The 19427-nt window shown below is 38.6% G+C and overlaps 1 protein-coding gene across 3 annotated transcripts in view; it reads left to right on the forward strand.

Moving 5' to 3' along the window:
• SHQ1 (SHQ1, H/ACA ribonucleoprotein assembly factor) overlaps window positions 1–19427 on the forward strand; it is a 50275-nt gene that overhangs the window by 22249 nt on the left and 8599 nt on the right. For all 3 annotated transcript variants that reach the window (XM_035901413.1, XM_009645968.2, XM_035901414.1), the window contains exon 11: window positions 6604–6724. In XM_035901413.1, coding sequence (XP_035757306.1) covers window positions 6604–6724 — 121 coding nt within the window. The remainder of the gene's footprint in view (window positions 1–6603; window positions 6725–19427) is intronic.

The raw sequence follows: 19427 nt of genomic DNA on the forward strand, positions 1-19427 counted from the left end.
CTGTTTGATTAAGTTCTGCTCCTCATGGTTTTGCAGTTGCAAATCTGGGCAGCTTCCCTGCATGATTTACTGTTTGGAAAAACTATTGTTCTAATTTAGCCCTTGTCAGTGATGTTAGGATTTTGACAGAAAGGAAGCTTACCCTAATGTTGAATTCCTCCTCTTCTTCCCAGTTTCTTTTTCTAGAATTAGATCTTCTGTGGGTTGGTTTTTTTTTGGTGTTGTTTTTTTTTTTAAAACTGAGCCTGTCTATTAATTATTTTCTTTTTTCCTGTTCCAAATAACTATTTGACATCTAGCCATCTTAGTTCCTGTGTGTGCCAGTTTAGTATTACCATACAGAATCACACAGTTGAGGGCAAGGGGTAGTTTTGTGGTTCATATTCGGTGTTACAGTTCTTTGCAGGATTCAGGCAAAATGGTTGAAATTACCAATGGTGATAAGTCCAGTGGTCGTTTGGGAAGAACAGAAATCCTGAATTTATATCAGCATCCAAACTTGTTTTGCATCATTCTTCTTTTAGTACTTCCTATGTAATTTTTCCCTCTTAAGAGCCGAGGCCAAAATCTCTGACTTGTGTATGTTATCTTAATTCTCTCCGTGTTATTAGGAAAATAAGACAGTTCTAAATAACAGCCAATAACAGCTATTCATAAAAACTAAGCAGTGAATACCATGAAAACTATTATGTTGAAAAAGAATTAATGGAAAAAATTCGTTTAAACCTGAAGAATAAAAAACTGACTACACCCTACATATTTGTAGCTTTGTTTTGTTTCGCATTCAGGAGCAGAGCTGTTGTCATCTTAGTGACTGCAAATTATTCTTTCGGCAGCAACATTCTTTTTATGTATCCCCTGTTTATCTCAGACACTGTTCATGTAACAGTACAAATTTTCAAACTTATGGTTATTCCAGCTTCAGTTGTGTAGTTGTACACAACCATGTTTATATCTTCGGTTGTTGAAGTTACTTGCAACTTTTCTATTTATTGTGAGTTACTACTTTTAAAAAAAGCATTCAGTGTTAGATTTTTTTTTTTTTGGACGGAAGAATCACTGAGAAGCAGCACTTTGGTTTATTTCAGTGCTTGTGAGTTGCAGGATTAAAAAAAATACAAATGGCAGTATTAACCTGTATTACTGCTAAAACCTATTGATTCAAAATACCATTTACATTATAACAGTCAGGTAGTGAAGTTTTAAGGGGAAGGTATATGCTGTCCCTCTTATCTCCACTGGCTTATGCTACTGTTCGTAAGGGTGAAAAAATAAAATTCTGATAACAAAACTGAAATCAAACCATGCTGCTAGCCTTTGAGATTTTTGTCTTAAGAGGACAGTACATGAGAGGTAAGCTATTTGATTTTCTTTTAATGTTATGATGGAAAATGGTATTGGAGTGAACATTCAATGATCCAACACATTATGTTCAGTAGTTTGGTAAGGGAGGTGGTGTGTCAGGTTTCCTACTCCATCCTCCTACGTTGGAGTTATGGCTGCTGTTTCCTACTTATCCTCTGCTTCCAAAGTACAGTGGCCCCAACAGTGGTTCTCCATCATGGTCTGCCTGTGTCACCCATGATGGTCTTGATCCAGCAGCAGAGTCCCCATCTTCTCTGGAGGAGTAGTTTGGGTATACTAACTCATTCGCTACTGGGATGGGAGATAGGCTAGTCTTGTTTTTTCTGCCCTCAGTGATTTGCATAAAAATCACTGCCATAAGCTTTAAAAGAAATTCAACTTTATTTAGTTGATGGTTAGAATGCTTTGGAAGCAGTGGAAGAAGTTAAATGCAGCAGGTCTGGCTTCATTCTGTGCATGTCTGTGCTGTGCTGGTTGCCTGGGAAATGGGGCAGGATGGGGCAACCGTCAGCCTCCGCAGTGCTGGCCATGGATCTTCAGGACACTGAAAAGGCACGTGCAAGCCTCAAGAGAAGAGAATGCATGGCCATTTCAACTGGAATCGTTAATAGTAGAGAGGAGGACATGATCTTGAGTATGAGCCATGGTAATCGCCAGATGCTGCCTGGGAAGCAGACACAAATATATTATTTCCTTCAGGTAGACATAAATCTATTGGGAGGGGCATTAGCAAGTTAGTGGTGTAGTGATAAAAATAATGGTGATTAGTGTTATCTTCTGAAAGTTCTGGGGTTTGTGTATCAAATCAGTATTTACTATTATGGTGCATGTATAACACTAAACTTTTTAAGTGGCCAACTACCGAAGACTTGGGAAAGATACAAAATGGGTGTATTTACCTGTCTAAAATGAGAAGGTGTGGGGGGTAGAAGTGTGTGTCTATGCATTCTTTGAAGAAATGGATTTGTAGACAAGGCTTCTACTGCCAAGGCACATTTGTTCAGTCAAAATGTTTCCTCCTTCAAACTTCAGTGGAAGTTGAGCCGTGCTTTTGAGGAATTTCTGTGTTTACAAAATATTTAGCAAACTCTGCATAGTAGTTATGCATAACATTAAATCCTCTGTTATCCTCTTTGTTTATGGGAAATGATGCCTCACCAGTTTGGCACCGTATTGCAATGTATGTGTGATGAATGTAGGTATAAACGACTGTCAAGTAACAGATAATGAATTCAGTTAAATAGTAGCACAAAACCATTTCTTTTCGTGTAGATGCAAGAGCACTGGTGTTTAACCTAAAGAAGAATTGGTTTGAGTTGAGCTCATCCTGACTTGGGATTTCTTTCAGGATGCCAGTAGTAGAAGTTGGGACATATTATGTGTTTTGATGATAATAATAATAATAATAAGCATGGTACACTAATTTATTTAAAAATAGTAAAGGATTCCTATGGGACTGAGTGGTTATGCCTCAAGTTATGTGACTTGACTTTAAAAATACTACTGCTGTGTTGGTGGATCACTTCCAAGGTACAGGATACTGCATTTTTAAGCTATTAAGGATCCTTGTGTGTGGTTGAAACACTTTTTAATTAAGGCTTCCTGCCAAACTGTTGATTGTAAGATGAATGCATTAAGCTGATTAATGTTGAGGTCCTCAGCAGATTTTTTTCATATGCTTTTTTAATGATCTAATACTTACAATACTTCAGCAAAACTGTTCAAAATTCAGTGTTGTTATCTAGGATATCTACTGCATTTATCTGTCCTTTGGATGAGATTAAAAAAAGGAATGAAATGCAGTGGCACATCCAGCTGCAGTGCTATTCCCAACAATGTATATACTGCATTTGACAGTTGACTTACAAAAATTTATCAGATGCGGTTTTTATGTAAATATATGGAGCCCTTTTTCTTTTCAATAGACATGTAATAAGTAAGTGGTGTGGGCTGGTTGTCAGTATTTACTGACACTGTGTTACCACTGCATAATACTGACTTGGACGCTATCATCTATGAACTAATAATAAAGAGAAGACTCGCTTGTGCTCTTTTCTGCGACATAAAATATGCTTTGCTTCTTTCCGTACAGCAGTTAACTCTAATAGATTTAGGATGATATAATAATCCATTAAAAACAGATAGTACTGTTGCCTAGCTGAATAAGTTACTACCAGGACTTTTTCATTTAAAAGTCCGGAAGAGTTCTTCTCTTGTTTTTAAGAATGCTGTTGTTCTCACTTTTTAACGAGACAGTAAAGTTCAGTTTATGCTGGTGGATGAGTGCTCTTCCTTCTTGAAAATGTGGAAAAACACAGACAAATCTGGAGGAAAAATGACTTAATGTAAAATAGAATGATGGGACTACTCATTTCCTTTGCTTCCAAATACTCAGTATGAAAGCTGGCAGAATTTTATGATGGTATAAAATCAGTAGGTTGTTCTATCAAATGGCAGATACAAAGCTGGGGTCAAATTGTGTCCTTTTTTGAACTAACCTGTGGAAAGAGGACTGGATTTCTGAAACTGTAGAATTAAAGTTGTGGGCTGTCATCTACCAGCTGTCATAGCAATGAACTTCAGAAGAATCCAGTGATCTGCAGACGCATGCTCCGACTTATACGGTTTTTGCCTTGCCTGCTCAGCCGCTCTGCTGCTTTTCTTCTGAAGTTGCAGCTCATCCTCTCCCCAACAGCAGTGTCATGATTTTTAATGGCAGGAAAGGAAAACCACCTTTGTCTCAGAAAACCAATGGGTTAATACTTAGATTTGATGCCCCATCTTGCACTATATCCCAATTTCAAGTTGGTTGTTATCCTCCTTTACCTCTAACACAGATCTTCACGCCAAAAAATAGAGGGTATTAGAATCTGTCTGAAGTCGTATACTTCTAAGTTTTATTATTAATCCTAAATTTTAATAGTGTAGAAAATAAAATTTTTGATTCTATTACATAGGTTAGAGTCTTTTTATTTGTACTTTTAAATATAACTAGTTTTTTTGAATAATTGGGAAATAGTATCTGCATAAAAAGCAGTGTATTTATTGATCAGTATAATGCAGAGCTGTAACTTTACACAGAAGATATGCAAAAACTGATTTAAAAATAAATAATTTGTATTTTCCTGAGATTATTATCAAAGCTTCTTGTGCCTGCTCTTAAACAATTTATTGCTGTTTTTCTAAACAGACGATTTTTCTTCTTCACCCTTGAACTCAAAAGTGCTTGCCTCTTTAAGCTATGTGAAGAAAATGAAATTGGTTATCCTTGGCATGGCTGCATCTTTTCTTCCATGGCATACAGTGAACATACAGTGTGGAATTTCGCGGAAATAGGGCAAGAATCGTCTGTGTGTTATTGAATATTTTGCATTAAGGCTTAAATAGTGTTTGTTCTTTCACTCTTCTTATTCCTGTGGTAAGGAGTTAAATGCAATTTTGTATAAAGACTTCTTGTTTATAAGGTGCCATGTAGAAGATGCATATTCTGAAAGCAGAAGTTTGATAGTTTGCCATGCTCTGTGTGTTTTCCTGTACCTAGGGTTCCTTATATTATAAAGTCTGGCTAGATTTGCAACCTCTCTGATTAGAGGCCCATTAAGCTACTATAATCTAAAACCATAATTTATGAAGACAGACTACTTTTTATTGAGAATTAGTGTTGCAGTCACTAATTTACATTGTTACTTGGCAGATGAGTAACAGTAGTGGATGTTGTAAATGGTTCGGGCTGGCAGCTTGACAGCTAGAACCTTAAAAAATTAGCAAAATTTTAATTCCACATAAAATTTCTTTTTAAAAGAGAACACTTCTTTTAAGTCAAAATAGTTAAGTTTGACAGGCTTGGCTTGACAAGCATTGATGGTGATACAATCTAAAAGTTCATCAGTTATATTTGGGATTTTATATTTTATTTCCTGACTTTTCTTCAGTTTGTCTCTTCCAAACCAGTGGGTTTTTTCAGTTCTGTTTGCCATGGCTTTTTACTCTCCAGGTTCTTTCTCCTTAGCGCCATGTTCCACATCCTTTAACTTTCATTCTCTGTCTATATTTTTTCAGCATGGAATTACTTAAGAACAAACAAACAAATTTTGTGCTTGAACAGCAGGGGGAGTTCTGATCTTTTTTTTTTTTTTTTTTTTTTTTTTTTAATCTGTAAAATGTAATTTCATCCATGTTCAGATTTCATAGCCTAGGAGGAGCCAGCCTCTTGGGAGAGGGTTATTAGATTCCATTTGCAGCAGTGGCTGTTTTCATTTGAATGTTGGGTTGGTTGGGGTTTTTTTTCCCCCCATTAAACAGTGAATTTTTTTCTTATTAGTGTTCCAGCACTTAAACCTTTGCAACTTTCCTCAGAAAACTAAGGGAGGAGCTAATTGGAGATTACATTAATAAATTATCTTCTTAAACAGTAGTTGCATATGAAGAAAGTTAAACTGACTATGGAAAGATTTCTTGATGAGAAAATATTCAAGTTTTTAATCTTTTACTGCATTTATCAACTGAATGTCAAATGGCACCTTCTTGAGCCTGAAGTGAGTTTTTCTTTCTGGGAGTTCAGTTTGCCAAATTATTCTCTACAGGAGTAGGAAAGTTCTGCTTAATTTAAGGCAATGGTTGGATATTAGGTAATGGTATCGCTTACACTGGCTTATACAACTGCTGTGGCTCCTGCATGCTTGACCCTGCTGTGGTCTGTGTGTTTTTAACCGTATTATTTTCCAGAAGAGGTATTTGTGGAGGCCTACAGGGGAATAGGTTTTCTTTTTCTTCAGTAAGTGATGGGGCATAACTTCCTGTTATTTGCAAGTTACTTTTCAGCTTGGTGTTTTGGTTTTTTGGGTTTTTTTGTTTGAGTTTTTTTGTTGTTGTTGTTGTTTTGTTTTTTTAAATATGGTGGGCTGTATGACTCTCCTAAAGTTTGGGCCAGCACAACTCAGAGAAGTGGAAAAGCTGGGGGAGGGGGCTTCTTCAGCTGTAGAGAATTAACACGCATGACTGTGCCTTGAGGCTTTAGTCTTGCAGAGAGATTTCTACTGGATTCAGAGGCTCCACATCCACATAGATGTGGATACCGAGGGGCATAGTCATCTTACTGCTGTTCTGAGACTGTGAATCAACTTAAAGTTACAGGATGGTTGTAGATAGCATGGTTATGAAAGCCTCAGAGGTGAGGAGATGGTAAAGATTATCTATCATGATTTCTAGTGAATTACAAAAATAAAAATCTATTTCCAGGAAAAGCTGCGGTTTTGAAGTGTCTGCTGGATATTCACAAGACTTTTAGGGAGAATGACCCTGCCTACATCCTTAATGATCTCTTCATTACAGACTATTGCATCTGGATTCAAAAAACCAAGTAAGTTCTTAAGTAGTTACTGATGTGGGAAATGTTCTTAGCATACTTAAGAAATGCTATCTCCTATAAATGGAAGTATGATCAGTCTTTTTCATTTAGTAGCCTTGCCCACCCAGTTATTCTTACTACGTAAGCGAAGACAGTGCTTTTTTAATACAGTGACATCACTGGAGAAGGGAGGGAGGAATTACATCTTAAAAATGTGAATTTTTGTTAATATATTAATGGTTTGGGGGAAAGAACAGCTTCTGGGGAATTTTCAAACTATTGCGATATTTCTTAGGAACAAAAATGTTTATATAGCACTTATGTAACATTAGGAAAAGGTTGGAAAAAATTTCTTATTTCAGAATTGAATTTATAACTTCCAATAGAATTGGCAACTTCCAGTTCTGGTCAGACGCTGTCCTGGTTTTGGCTGGGATAGAGTTAATTTTCTTCCTAGCAGCTGGCATAGTGCTGTGTTTTGGATTTCATACCAGAAGAATGCTGATAACACCCTGATGGTTTGGTTGTTGCTGAGCAGGGCTCGCACTGAGTCAAGGCCTTTCCAGCTTCCCCTGCTCTGCTGGGTGCACAAGAAGGTGGGAGGGGACACAGCCAGGACAGCTGACCCCAACTGCCCACAGGGCTATTCCAGACCATATGGCACCATGCCCAGTATAGAAACTGGGGGGAGTTGGCCAGGGGGCAGCGATCGCTGCTCGGGGATGGGATAGGCATCGGTCAGTGGGTGGTGAGCAATTGCATCGTGCATCACTTGTTTTGTATATTTTCTTATCATAATAATTATTTTCTCTTCCTCTTAAAGTCCTATTCAACTGTCTTTATCTCAATGCCCAGGTTTTACTTCCTCCCCTGATTCTCTCCCCCATCCCACTGGGGGGTGGGGGGGAGGAGGGTGAGCGAGCGGCTTGGTTGCCAACTGGGGTTTAGCTATGACAGTCGTGCATGCAAACCATTTACATCTGTGTGAAACAGTTGATTTATGGACTATACCAGTTATATCAATTGATTATTAACACCAGAATAAGTGTCACAAATCTCTGTGCTCTGTGTACTCTTGCCCTGTAGTTGCACGCCAACTCGCTCTCTCTGGCAATATGCTTTGGCTTCCACTTCACTTGGGAGGACAGAGTGACTCTGCCACTTCCAGGCAAAGTCCCTGCACTTCACCGCTTCTGCGTCTCACCCAGGTTCTTTCAATGGAGTCAGCATGGCTATACTTATTCCCAGAGTCTTGGAAACTTTGCGACCAGACTGCTTAGAAGTGTCAGCATGCTTTAATGGTTTAAAAACAAAAGTATTGGTTGGAAAACAGTGAGAAATAGGGTAAATGAACAAAGCGAGCTGCATGTTCAAGTCTTGCAAAGCTTTATATTGTTCTTGTCAGATTTATTCTATTTTTCAAATAGCTTTTGTTTTTTGTCCTTCACTTTTTATGTCTTCACAGCCTTCTCTGAAGACCCACAAAAGCATGTGTATGAGTTGCAAGTAATATTTCTCTGAAATGGAAGGCCTTACTAATACACAAAAATGCCATTGTCATATTTGTTAATATAGGAAGATATAAACTCATAAAACAATGGTTAAAAATAGTCTTTGCGTTCTAGTTCACAATTTAATGAGAGACTGTGGGAGAAAAAATAACTTAAGTGCAAAGGCATAAGAAGCAAGTGAGGGGATATAGAGGGAACTTGGTAATAATCATGATCAGAAAGGAGAAAGTGAAAGAGAACTGAGCCAGCTTGCACAGGCTATATATTTAGGTATAACCTTACCATTACTTCTTGGAGAATTAAAGGCCTTCAGTTCATAGCTGCTTATTTCATTTTGTAGGTGGTGTTGATTCTTATTCTTCCCTGTATGCTTTCAATGACTCTGCTACTACAGGAAAACAATGCACAAAATATTCTAAAGCAACTATAGGTGTTTCCAAACATTTTGATTTGTCAATCCTGATTAGTTACAGGAACAACCAGTTCATTTTACACTGTCATTTCTGAGGAGGCTTTTGTCAGCCACACCTTAAATACAGGTACGGGGAAATTCATGTTCAGGTTGAAGTTGAGTTGAAAAAGTGCAGTAAATGAAGGAGGAGAAAGTTATTTCATGCATCTTTCACTAAGAAATGAGTCATAAGACAGTATTATCACTGCTGCCCATATCTATGGATATAATGTCTAGCACGTCAGTCATAAAACCAAGGCTTTCTTTAAATACAGCAGAGGAAAATGTATGGTAGATATAAATGACTGATACATTAACACATTTACTCCCAGGCGCATACATTATGTACCAGTTAAGCAGAACTGACAGCTTCTGGAAAGAAGGCAATTAAGCTATCTTATTGTCATAAGGACATGGCACAATAGTTGTCTGTCATTAGGAGAAGAGAAAGAGGAACTGCAATAACCATTCCTATTTTTAGGGGCTGAATCAGGAAAGCATTTACGCATATGCTTAAGTCATTCCTGTTCAGTTTAGCAGTGAAGCATGTGCTTGAAGTTAAGCGTGTGCGAAGTAAACAGGAACACTTTGTTGTTCCCTTCAGCGTAAGGGAAAAAACAAAGTTCGCTTGTCCTTCAGAAAATACCTTAACAGATACAGAAATGGGTGGCAACTTGTCTGTTAAGAGCAAAGGGTCCCAGGTCCCCAGGGTGAACAAGATGTCTGGAGGGGGGCTGGTACATCTTCCATTCCAGGGGAAGAAGGTTATGACATCCTTCCAGTAATTGCCTCTGTGGTTGAAAGAGTTTGGGGAGGGGAAGGTATTTATAGGTATTTTTGTGGTGGTCTTTCAATGAAGTTATTTGCGTGTCCCATCAGTCTGGATACTTTCTCTGTTCTGTTTCTTAGCTATTCTTTGCTCCATGTAAGCTTCATTAACTTTCTTTGTCTCCATTTTTCTCCTGTCTTTTCATAGCTGTAGTCCCGGGGCACTCTCAAAATCTGTGGAGGGTTTTTGTTTTCTTCCCCTCTTACCCTGGTCTGTAACCAAGTCCTGGTGGAGACTGGGGCCTCTTTGTTTAAACAGTTAAAACAGACAGTGGGTTCTTCTTACTGAAGAATCGGAGCACTTTAAAAACAGCTGGAAGCAAACTTTGTAGCTCACCTGTACTGGCAGAGAAAAGCCTGGGAGCTGTAGGCTTAGAAAAAAAGCTGGCACAGGCAAAAATGTAATGGATTTATCAAGTGGTAGTAAGCTTACAGTCCTATTCCAGATTAAGCCTGCAGGAGAAGAACATCACTGGTAGTAGCTTTTAAATATTCAACGTGGAAATAAAACCTTTATAGCCAACAGTGTGTCAGTAGCTGATTATAGATTTGGTTTGAGATCATAGTTTGGCCGTGGCTAAATTAGATGAATAAGTGAATGTGTCACTAGGCTGGTAAACGATGATTTATTTTAAGCACAATGTATCTGGAATTGGAAACTCTTATTAATAAACTGCTGAATAAAACACATGCAGGTGGCTAATAGTCAATTGGATATGGTGAATACAATCTACCTTTTTAATTCTAGGGATTTTTTTTCAGATAAATTATTTCATTTGTGTACCTGTTAAGAGAAAAGTAGATTCCTGGAAGTCTTAGGCAGTGCAAGATACTAGCAAGTGTAGCTAAAGTTCCATCTTCCTGTCTGCAATCTTAAGGCTGGTTTTACCTGCTTTGTAGGTTTCTCATCTCTCTCCCTGGGCTGCTTGTGAAGTTACTATTAATAATTTGATCTATTTATAAAGTGCCATGTAAAATCTTTTTAACTGTTCATTGGGTTTTGAAGGAAGGGAGCATGTTGCTCAGCAAAACTGATCAGAGAAGAGGGAAAAGTAAATGTTAATCTGGGCAACAAAAGCTAGACAAAGACCTATGGAGGCAGCTTGTAGTAAATCTCAGCAGGTGGTGTCAACATTTATGTTGAAAAGCCAGATGCAGCCAGATGGAAAATTGCATCTTTAACCCCTGAGGTCATAATGACATGTCATCACTTCATTTGATTCCCCTGCTAAGTGAGCTTATCATCCACCCTGCTGTCACTTCTGTTATTACTTTCATTTCCATAATAAAATTAAATTTAATTTGTCTGGTTTGCATGCTTGCTTTTTTTTCTTTAGGTCAGAGCTTTTACAAACCACTATGATACATATGGCAGCCTCTGCGAGGTGAACTTAAAACTGAATTTGTATTATAAGTCTGAGCTTTTCTCCATCCTTCACGCCTTACTCTAAGCAGAAGGAGATGAGGGAGAGGAGAACGAGCTTTGGGAAAACACTGGTTGTCTGATAGCTGCAATATGGGCTGCTAAGCCCAAGGGAATCTAGGTGTGGGTTTATTGCAAGAGAACTTCTTCCCTTCTGCCGGAGGGGAGTTACGTGTCTGCGACCCCATAGGAGTTGTGTCCTTCATAGAAGTCAGAGTAGTTTACCCACTGACTCTTGCTGTGCTGAGGTTCCTTTGTGTAGCCTAATGTCTTTCTCCAGTGCTTTGTATTCCCCTTTGTGCCAGTCTCTATTCACACTGCTTTTTGTTGTCCACTGTTGTACATATGTGCCTTCTGCTAGCTCGGCCGCGTGATGCCTGCTGGTCATATCATGAGTGGCTGGGTGGAAGGCTGAGCGGCTTCCTCGGAGTCCTTGTCCAGGCAGGCAGTTCAGTGCATACTGTTCTGCGTCTCTATGTGAGAGAACAACTGAGCCCACGCTGATTGAAAATATTGTTACCTAACATTTAAATAATGTTTAGTTTTAAACATGTGCCACTTTAGTATGGGTAAATGTGTATTTTCTGCGTTCGTGAATTGGAGGTGAAGCTGTTAGTGTTCCTGGCGGTTTTCCAGGGGTTAGTACACTTACTTAGGCACAGCTGTATATGTCTCAAAGTTTTATGGGTATGAGGGATACAGAAAAGTATTTTATCCCGTGGAATCTGTATTATTTTTTTCATTATTGCTATTTTTCTACTTTTTAACTTACCATCTCACATTTTATTCATGATCTGTTCTACTGCAAAAAATTATGATGTCATCATTTGTGCGTTGAAGCTACTACAATACACACAGTAAAGGAGATCTGTATGTTGAGAGATGTATTGTAGTAGCTTCAGCGCACACAGTAAAGGAGATCTGTATGTTGAGAGATGTGTGTCCTGTGGAACACCATCTGCAGGTTCATTTGTTATACCGCTCTGTAGGCCCCTTTAACACGTGCGTGCTCTGTAGTCGCACCTCCCCTGTAAGTATATGTGCTCTGCAACCTAAGGCAAATGTAATCTTGCTAATTTTGGTGACTATAGGTGTAACATGACAGTTTAAGCATGCACTATGTGCTTTAGGGTAAAAAACAGGATTCCTGGTGGCATTTATGTAGTCTCCATAGAAGCTGCTGTCTGTATTGGAACTAACAAAATTAAAGCTAACTCAGGTATTCCTAAGCGTGTTATATTTGTTTCTCTTGATTTTCGGGTGAGACATACCCTAAAAGATCGGCTAGCTTCATAGGTCTATTTTCCTTTCCATCTTTTTGTTATACTGGAAACCTAGTCCTTGCTACAACATAATTACCTAGTCTGAAGCCAGCAGGGAGTTGCTGCTTTATGTGTGGGGTGTGAAGTTCTCTAAATAAATTTAGGATTAATTACATTCACAGCATGTCATTGAGGTGATGAGATTGACTGTGATTGTTCGGCCCCCTATTCCTTAGGTTTTCTGAATTACTGTTTTAATCAATATAATGTAATGTGGTCCTGAAGTGTTAAGGCCTGATGCTGCAAAGACACTTAAGGAGCCCGAGTCCTTCAGGAAAAAAAAAATCTGTGAGATACAGGATTTTTACTGCCTGTATCACATCAGTTCTTCAAGTGCACAGGGAAGTAAGGAAATGAGCCTTCAGTGTCATGGTTTCAGTCCATGGCGCTGGTTAAAGTTTGGTAGAGGAAAGATTTCTTTATGTTTATTCTGACCTCTTTCTTGGCTTCAAGTGACTTCAAATATTTATTTTATAAGTGAGCATCTTTATATTTGCAAAAAAGAGCAGGTTTGAATGTATAAGGCAGCCTGCTAGCATTTTTTCAAAACATACATTTGATAATCAGAGTAGTGCTGAGTAGTTCTACTGCTGCTGTGCCCACGTAAACACACTGTACCACACTGAATGTTCAACAGCCTCTCTTCAGTTCATACAAGTATCTGCACAGCTGTATAGGTCTGTTATTAATTTACAGTAAGTTCTCTCCTCTATAGAGAATCTTATTTATTTTCCTTGTATCTTGTTACACATACCAGCTTCCCATAGCCTATGCTATGCTAGCTTGTAGGGCAAAAAGCATTTGAGTACAGATCGTGTATGACAGCCTTCCTGAAAGAGTTACCTTAAGCTTAGCTGGATTTGGGAAAATATTTTGTAACATAGACCATCTCTAAGCTTGTGTAGTCAAATATTATGATCTTTAGACGAACGTAAATAGAATTTTAACATATATTCCATTGTATGTTAAAATTGTTTGTGAAACTGATAATCTATCTGCAAACTTAGGAAATTTGATCCATTTGCTAAGATCTGGAAAACTTTGAGAAGTGTTTCAAAATACGTAGAAACTATTTCGATTGTGCCATTTGTGCAGCTGTTTCTTGGCATTTTTGTTTTCTTTAGTGGTTTAGGGTTTTGAAAAGCTCACAATACTTGAATAGGGGGAAACCCAGGCTTTTAAAAATGTTTCAGTCTTTACTATTTTGCTGCTTGTAGGGTTGATATTCATGAAGTCCTGTTCACTCTGTGGCATTGCTGTGTTCCTGGGAATGACTCAGCTGTGACATCTGAAACTCAGGACTGTACTGCTAAATGAGGGGTACATAGAGCAACTCTTGTTGGCTGTGACCTCTACTATGAAAATACTAAGTTCAGTCAGGAGGATTCGGCAACAAAACTATCCTAGAAAGTTTTCAAAGGGTGTACTACTAACAAGTTAGTTTGTTAAATTTTCCATCTGTAATGGGGGAGGAGGAAGTATATTAACAGATAAGAAAAATTAATTGGTGTTCTCAAATGTTAGAGGAATATGCTAATTTTCAGCTGTTAACCTCTTGGATTCAGCAGCCATGATTCAGCAGAACAAAGGCATAAGCAGTAATATATTCTGGATGAAAATCCTGCTTCTTGGCACCTCATAGTATTGTATTTTATGTGCATTACAGTTTCATGGTCAACTGTACCCTGCTTTGGCCATAGTTTAGGTTTTACTTTACTTTAATTGGTGACTGTGTTAACCTTAGCTTCATGAAGGCTGCAGTAATTTCAGGTTTGATAAAAACTCCAGTATTCAAAGTAGGTGGTGCAGAGAAAAGCCAAACTGATTTCACGTTGCCACTTTGAAAGCAGCCTTGTGTTAGCACGCACTTTTAGTGTATGTTCTGATGTAGCCAGTTACGTTATTTATCAGGTAGTGCAACAACCCCATTGCCACCATCACGAAATCCCTTCTTCTGATCTAGCTTGTAGTTAGAGGATTATATTTTTCGTTATCCTTCTTTAACGGTATTGTCATTGTGGATACACCGAAGCCATTTAATTCCCTGCCCTCCACACCCCTGCAAAACAAAAAGACTTGTTGGATTTTGGAGATTTCTGATTTGAAGGCTGTTCTTTCCTTTGCTGTTTTGGCTTAAGAGCCATACAGGTACAAGGTGCAAACCAAAAAAATCTTGGTGCTGCTTGTGATTACACCTTTTCCATGGACACAATAAGAAAGCTGTGTTTTATCTGGTTACATAGGCTTCACCCTTACTGTCCTGTGATGACTTGCTATAGTAGCTCATGACTACAATCCCCAATTACTGTAATTCCTCCTTAGCAGGCTTTACAAGCTGGCATTACTACTGCTGGCAGCTAGTTCAGCGTGCAGCTCTACATTTGCTTACTGCTTTGAGTAATCATGCTGCATTAGGTTTTCTTTTCATTCACTTCTTTGGTGGCCTGCAGTGGTGTATTAGCTTTCAGATGTCCTAGCTGGTTTTCAAGACTTTACCAATAGTGGGAGTGACCGCTTCAAAAGGTCTCTTTGCAGGCTCTGAGGTTCATTTTATGTATATTTCAGTTTACATACCACCAACCCCAGGAGTTACTAGTATGTCAATATTTCTAGGAAATACTGGAAAATGGAAAAAAAAAACCAAAAAACTGGGAAAAGAGAGGTATTTTTTTATTGCTTTATAAAGTTAAGATCATCCATTGCTTTCAGAGTTTTTGTCAGGACTGTCCGGTATCTTTAACAATCTGTAAGAAAATAGAGCGTATGTCGTCTTAGAGAAGAATTTCTGGCGACATTAAATTTTGTTTATTTAAAGGTAGAAAACAATTGGACAGACTGAACTGGATTGTCAACATGTGCTTATTTGAACAACGTGCGTTTTAATACAATCAAGTGTAAGAGGGCACATGCACAATGAAAGATTGTAGATTGCAGTTATGGATTGGAGAATATATGGCAGTTGAGGGCAGCAATTCCAGAAAAATAGGTTGGGTCACGCTTGAGAACAGTTTGAACCTGAGCACCTATTTATTAAGAGGGCAAGTACAACGTTCAGCTGAAGAAGCAGGGTGGTATCGTTTAGGGCAAGGAAGTGGCGTGACCTTAGAATGCATCATTTGTGAGACTGTGCTAAAACACAGGCTAATTCTAGTGTCTGTTCAAAAAGATGTTGAAAAATAAAGAGAATTGGGGGGAAAAGGGTTCCATGAATGTACATGTCTGAATGACCTATGTTATGGCGAGAGACCGAACTGGTAAGAAAGTTAAAGACTGATTTGGACTTGTCTGCAGGTATAATGGGACAGATATTTTGGTTTTTAGCCATTGTATACTACAACAAAAAAGAAATACAAATAAAATCCATCTAGTTGAACAGGAACCAGGAAAAAATTCAGGCAGCGATAAGTTTTCACATTTTACTGGTGAAGAGTAATTATGAGTTCGCTCGTTCTCCCTAGGTTGTTGGGTAATTCTGTACTTTCTTGTTTTCATCAAGAGAGCGTAGCCCAAAGAAATACCTTGTGGTTCAAACACTAGCTATGGGTCTGGTGCAGAAAGTATTTGAGATTCTGTGCAATTTATTATGCTACTAAAACAGCCTTTTCTAGTCTTACAAGAGGAAATGCTATCATTTTCCTTAGAACTTAGATAAGGGTTTACCAATTTATCAAAGAGTACGCTGACTGTTGGTGCCTGAATTTGGTAGAGAACCCAGATTTATTTATTTTCATCCCAAGTCATCTGCTCTTAATCTTTAGATCACAGTTCTTTGATTTAAAAATAGTAACTAATAATTTGCAAGCACATTATAGATGTCTCTCCTTTTGCTGTTTTGATGCATGTTTTTAATACAGTTCCTTTTTGTTTACTGTCATCTTGAGCTACCATGCCTCTCATTAAATGTTGCATCTTATTTAAGGCCTGAACTGTCACTTCAATTGTCTGTGAAGCAGTAGGTGCACATAGAGCACTTTGTAAATAACAATATCCAAGTAATGCAATATACTGACTTAAGAAGCTTAAAGCAAAACACTGTTTGCCCTGAAGGCTGAAGAATGTGATAGACAGGTGGATATAATACTAGAAATTCCCCTTTATATATGTTTTAGCAAGCCCTGTAAAACATGGATTTTTAACAAGGGATTTAATCTCTCCTTCCAGCTGCTAGCTGCAGTTTCCTTTGATGTTTTCCTTCTCCTTTTCCTCTGTTTTTTTTTTTTCTATTTATTCCATCACTTTTCTGTAGCTCATCTACCCTCAGGCTGTGTCTGAATGCACCTTGCTGTGGGTAGAGAAGGCAAAGAAGAAAGCCTTTTTTTTTTTTTTTTTTTTTTCCTCTCCCCCCCTCAGGCTACTGCTTTGATTCTCCAAAGTTGCTGGGAGGCAGTTCCTATCTGCCCACAGAAGGGTCAGCGATCTGTGTCAGGTCTTTTCAGTCAGCACATCTCAGCTGACTCTTCTGTTTTGACTAGGGAAGGATGAGCTTGTGTAGTTGCTGCCTTTCTAAGCAAGGTGGAGTGTGCAGCTGCGATCAAAGTGGGAAGCCGATCGGCAGGCTGATAGTCTTCCTGGCTTGTTTGCCACCTTGTCGGTGACCAGCTTGGTCTCTTCCACCTGCCCCCACCCTTTGCAGTGATTGCCCCATAAATCTGAAGAGGTAGAATGAGAGAGGAAAAAATGTTGAATGAGATGATAATTTAGTCTGTGGCCTAACGCCCACTCCCCACTGTTCCCTGGGGACTCCTTCCTGCAAGAACTGGGCCAGCTGTGGCTAACTATGTGATTCTGCATGCGTGGCCTGCAAGTTTCCCTGTCCTGGTCAGGAAGCCAGATCTGCAGCCAAGTCAGTGGGGTGTGGTAATATTATTATTTTTAATTACTGTTATTCATAAGAGGCATGATCGTGCTGTAGAGCATCTGATACTAGGTGCCCTACAAATGCAACAGGGTGGTGGGGGGAGAAGATGGGAGCAGGCTGTTCAGTTTAGGACCTTGCAAAAACCTGCTTTCCTGCCAGGAATTTGCAAGATCCTCAAATTCGGTGTCTTTTTATGCTTAGATTGTGTGAGTTGAGAATGGACTGTGAGTGGGAAGGCTACGGGTGGCGTTTTCGCTTGAAATGTTATGAGTGTCAGTCAGAAGCAGTTGGAGCAGTGTTGGAGTGAAAACTCTGACCTCAGTAGGACTTTTGTTGTTTGGTGGATGAATTCCACTGTAAAGGAGTAGGGTCGTCTTGGAGTAATGTGTTTATAACTGTGCCTTTAAGTCCGTCCATTGACATTGTTGTTCTGTTATTTTTGTAATAAATGACTTCACTAGCATTATCCTGACACTAAAATTCACATCTTCGGCACTGCTTTGTGTGAGTACCTTTTATTCCCACACTGTAATACAGATGGTATAGTTTATGGTGTTAGGAGTGCTATCTCCTAGATGACCAGTGACGATGGTAAAGACCAAGTTCTAGGTAATGGCAGTTAAAAAATTAGAGGAAGACAAGGCTAATGTAGAACAACTGTCAGTGTTCCATTTCTGTAATGCAGCCAATACTAACTATCGCATCATAAAATCCGTTCCTTTCTCTGCATCTGTTTTGTGGTGAGTTATCTATTCATCTTTCATTATTTGTTTTTATCATATATAACTTTGGAAGCTGTGCCATTGTTAGATGTTTGGACTGGCTGCAACTTACTGAAGCTATTTTGGCAACATTGAGCTGCTTCTAAGTTCAGTTAAAGTACTCTTAAACATGTACATACTGTTCAGTTTCTTTTTATAGTCCACTATTAATTTTGTTTTCTCTTCTGAATATTTTCATAGTATCATCTACATAAGTAAGCTGTACTTGATTTCTTTTATAATCCATGATGTTTGGTTTCAACTTATCCAACAGACCAAGTAATGAAAGTAAGATGTTATATTGGAAAGCTTTATCTTTTTTTTAAATATTTATAAATGTGAATTCAGCTCATGCAGTATTTAGATTCGTTGTGAAAGAAGCACTGTAGAATTTCAGAATAAATATGGAGGGAAAGTCACTTGAAATATTCAGACTTATTAACATAAAAGAAGTTACTGAAACTGAAACAATGGTGCTGTGTTTTATATTTGATTTATGGTTAACAAACCATAATACTTTAAGCTACGTAGATAGCAGTTCATGTTTACAAGACTGCAAGTTGGATTGCAGTGTAAGTATATCACTCTTCGCTTCAGAATTTGTGTAATGCCCTTTGAAAGCCAGAATTTCGAGACTAAAACATTTTATGTTCCCCATAAACCCACTAGATTCTTCCACATCAGCCATTGTTTTATGGTTCAGGACTGCTTTCCGTCACCTGAAGATAAGTGGTGGGTTTCTCTTGTCAAAAGTAGTCTCTCTGTGAGGGATTTCTGCTCTTTTAATCCTGTCAACTTAAAACGGTGGCATCTTGCTTACAGGGAGATGTATTTCCCAGGCTTCTCTTTTTAACCCTGTATTCCCATTTTTATGGTGTGGTTTTCCTATATTTAAGATAAAGATTTGGTGTGCAGTGAATGCTGTTCCAGTCTCTGCTTTGTCTGATGTCCACAGCAGAGGGAGGGTAAAAAAAAAAGGTGCTATACACTGCCTACAAACCCAAGCCTTGTGCCCTAATCTCTTCACCACATCCTTTGACACCTCCACCAGGCAAGAGGCAGCGTGTGCGGTGGCTGGCTTAGCACTGATCAGCTGGTTGGTACGTGCATGCCGTGGTCTTCTACCAAGCCAATACATGATAGCTGTGTTCTGCTGGCCTTTTCTCATGAGGTTTGTTATTTCGGATCTACCTCAAGATCTTTTTTAACCTCTAGTTGCTCTTAAATTTGATTGACGTTGCCTGGTATTTCCAAGAGTTTAGAAAGGAAATAATTAACAGTAAGTATAGACAGGAACAGTATAAACTGTGTAAACCTACGTTATTTAGGATAAAAGTCAAAATCCACCTCTTGAGAAGAGGAAAGAAGGAATTCTTACCTGCAGTTGCATAGAATATCATGAACAGACTGAGCACATTTTATTTTAGCAGCTGGCTTTTCATAAGGATGCGTAGAAATTAAGCAGTCTTTAGTGCCGTGTTGTGGAGATGGTTTGTTTCTTTCCCATGAAGACAGTGGTTAATCTAGTACTAAATCATGTGAACAAATGTTGCGTTATTTC

The sequence above is a fragment of the Egretta garzetta genome, unplaced genomic scaffold, assembly GCF_000687185.1.
Source record: "Egretta garzetta isolate BGI_Z169 unplaced genomic scaffold, ASM68718v1 scaffold228, whole genome shotgun sequence".
Taxonomy (NCBI): Eukaryota; Metazoa; Chordata; class Aves; order Pelecaniformes; family Ardeidae; genus Egretta; species Egretta garzetta.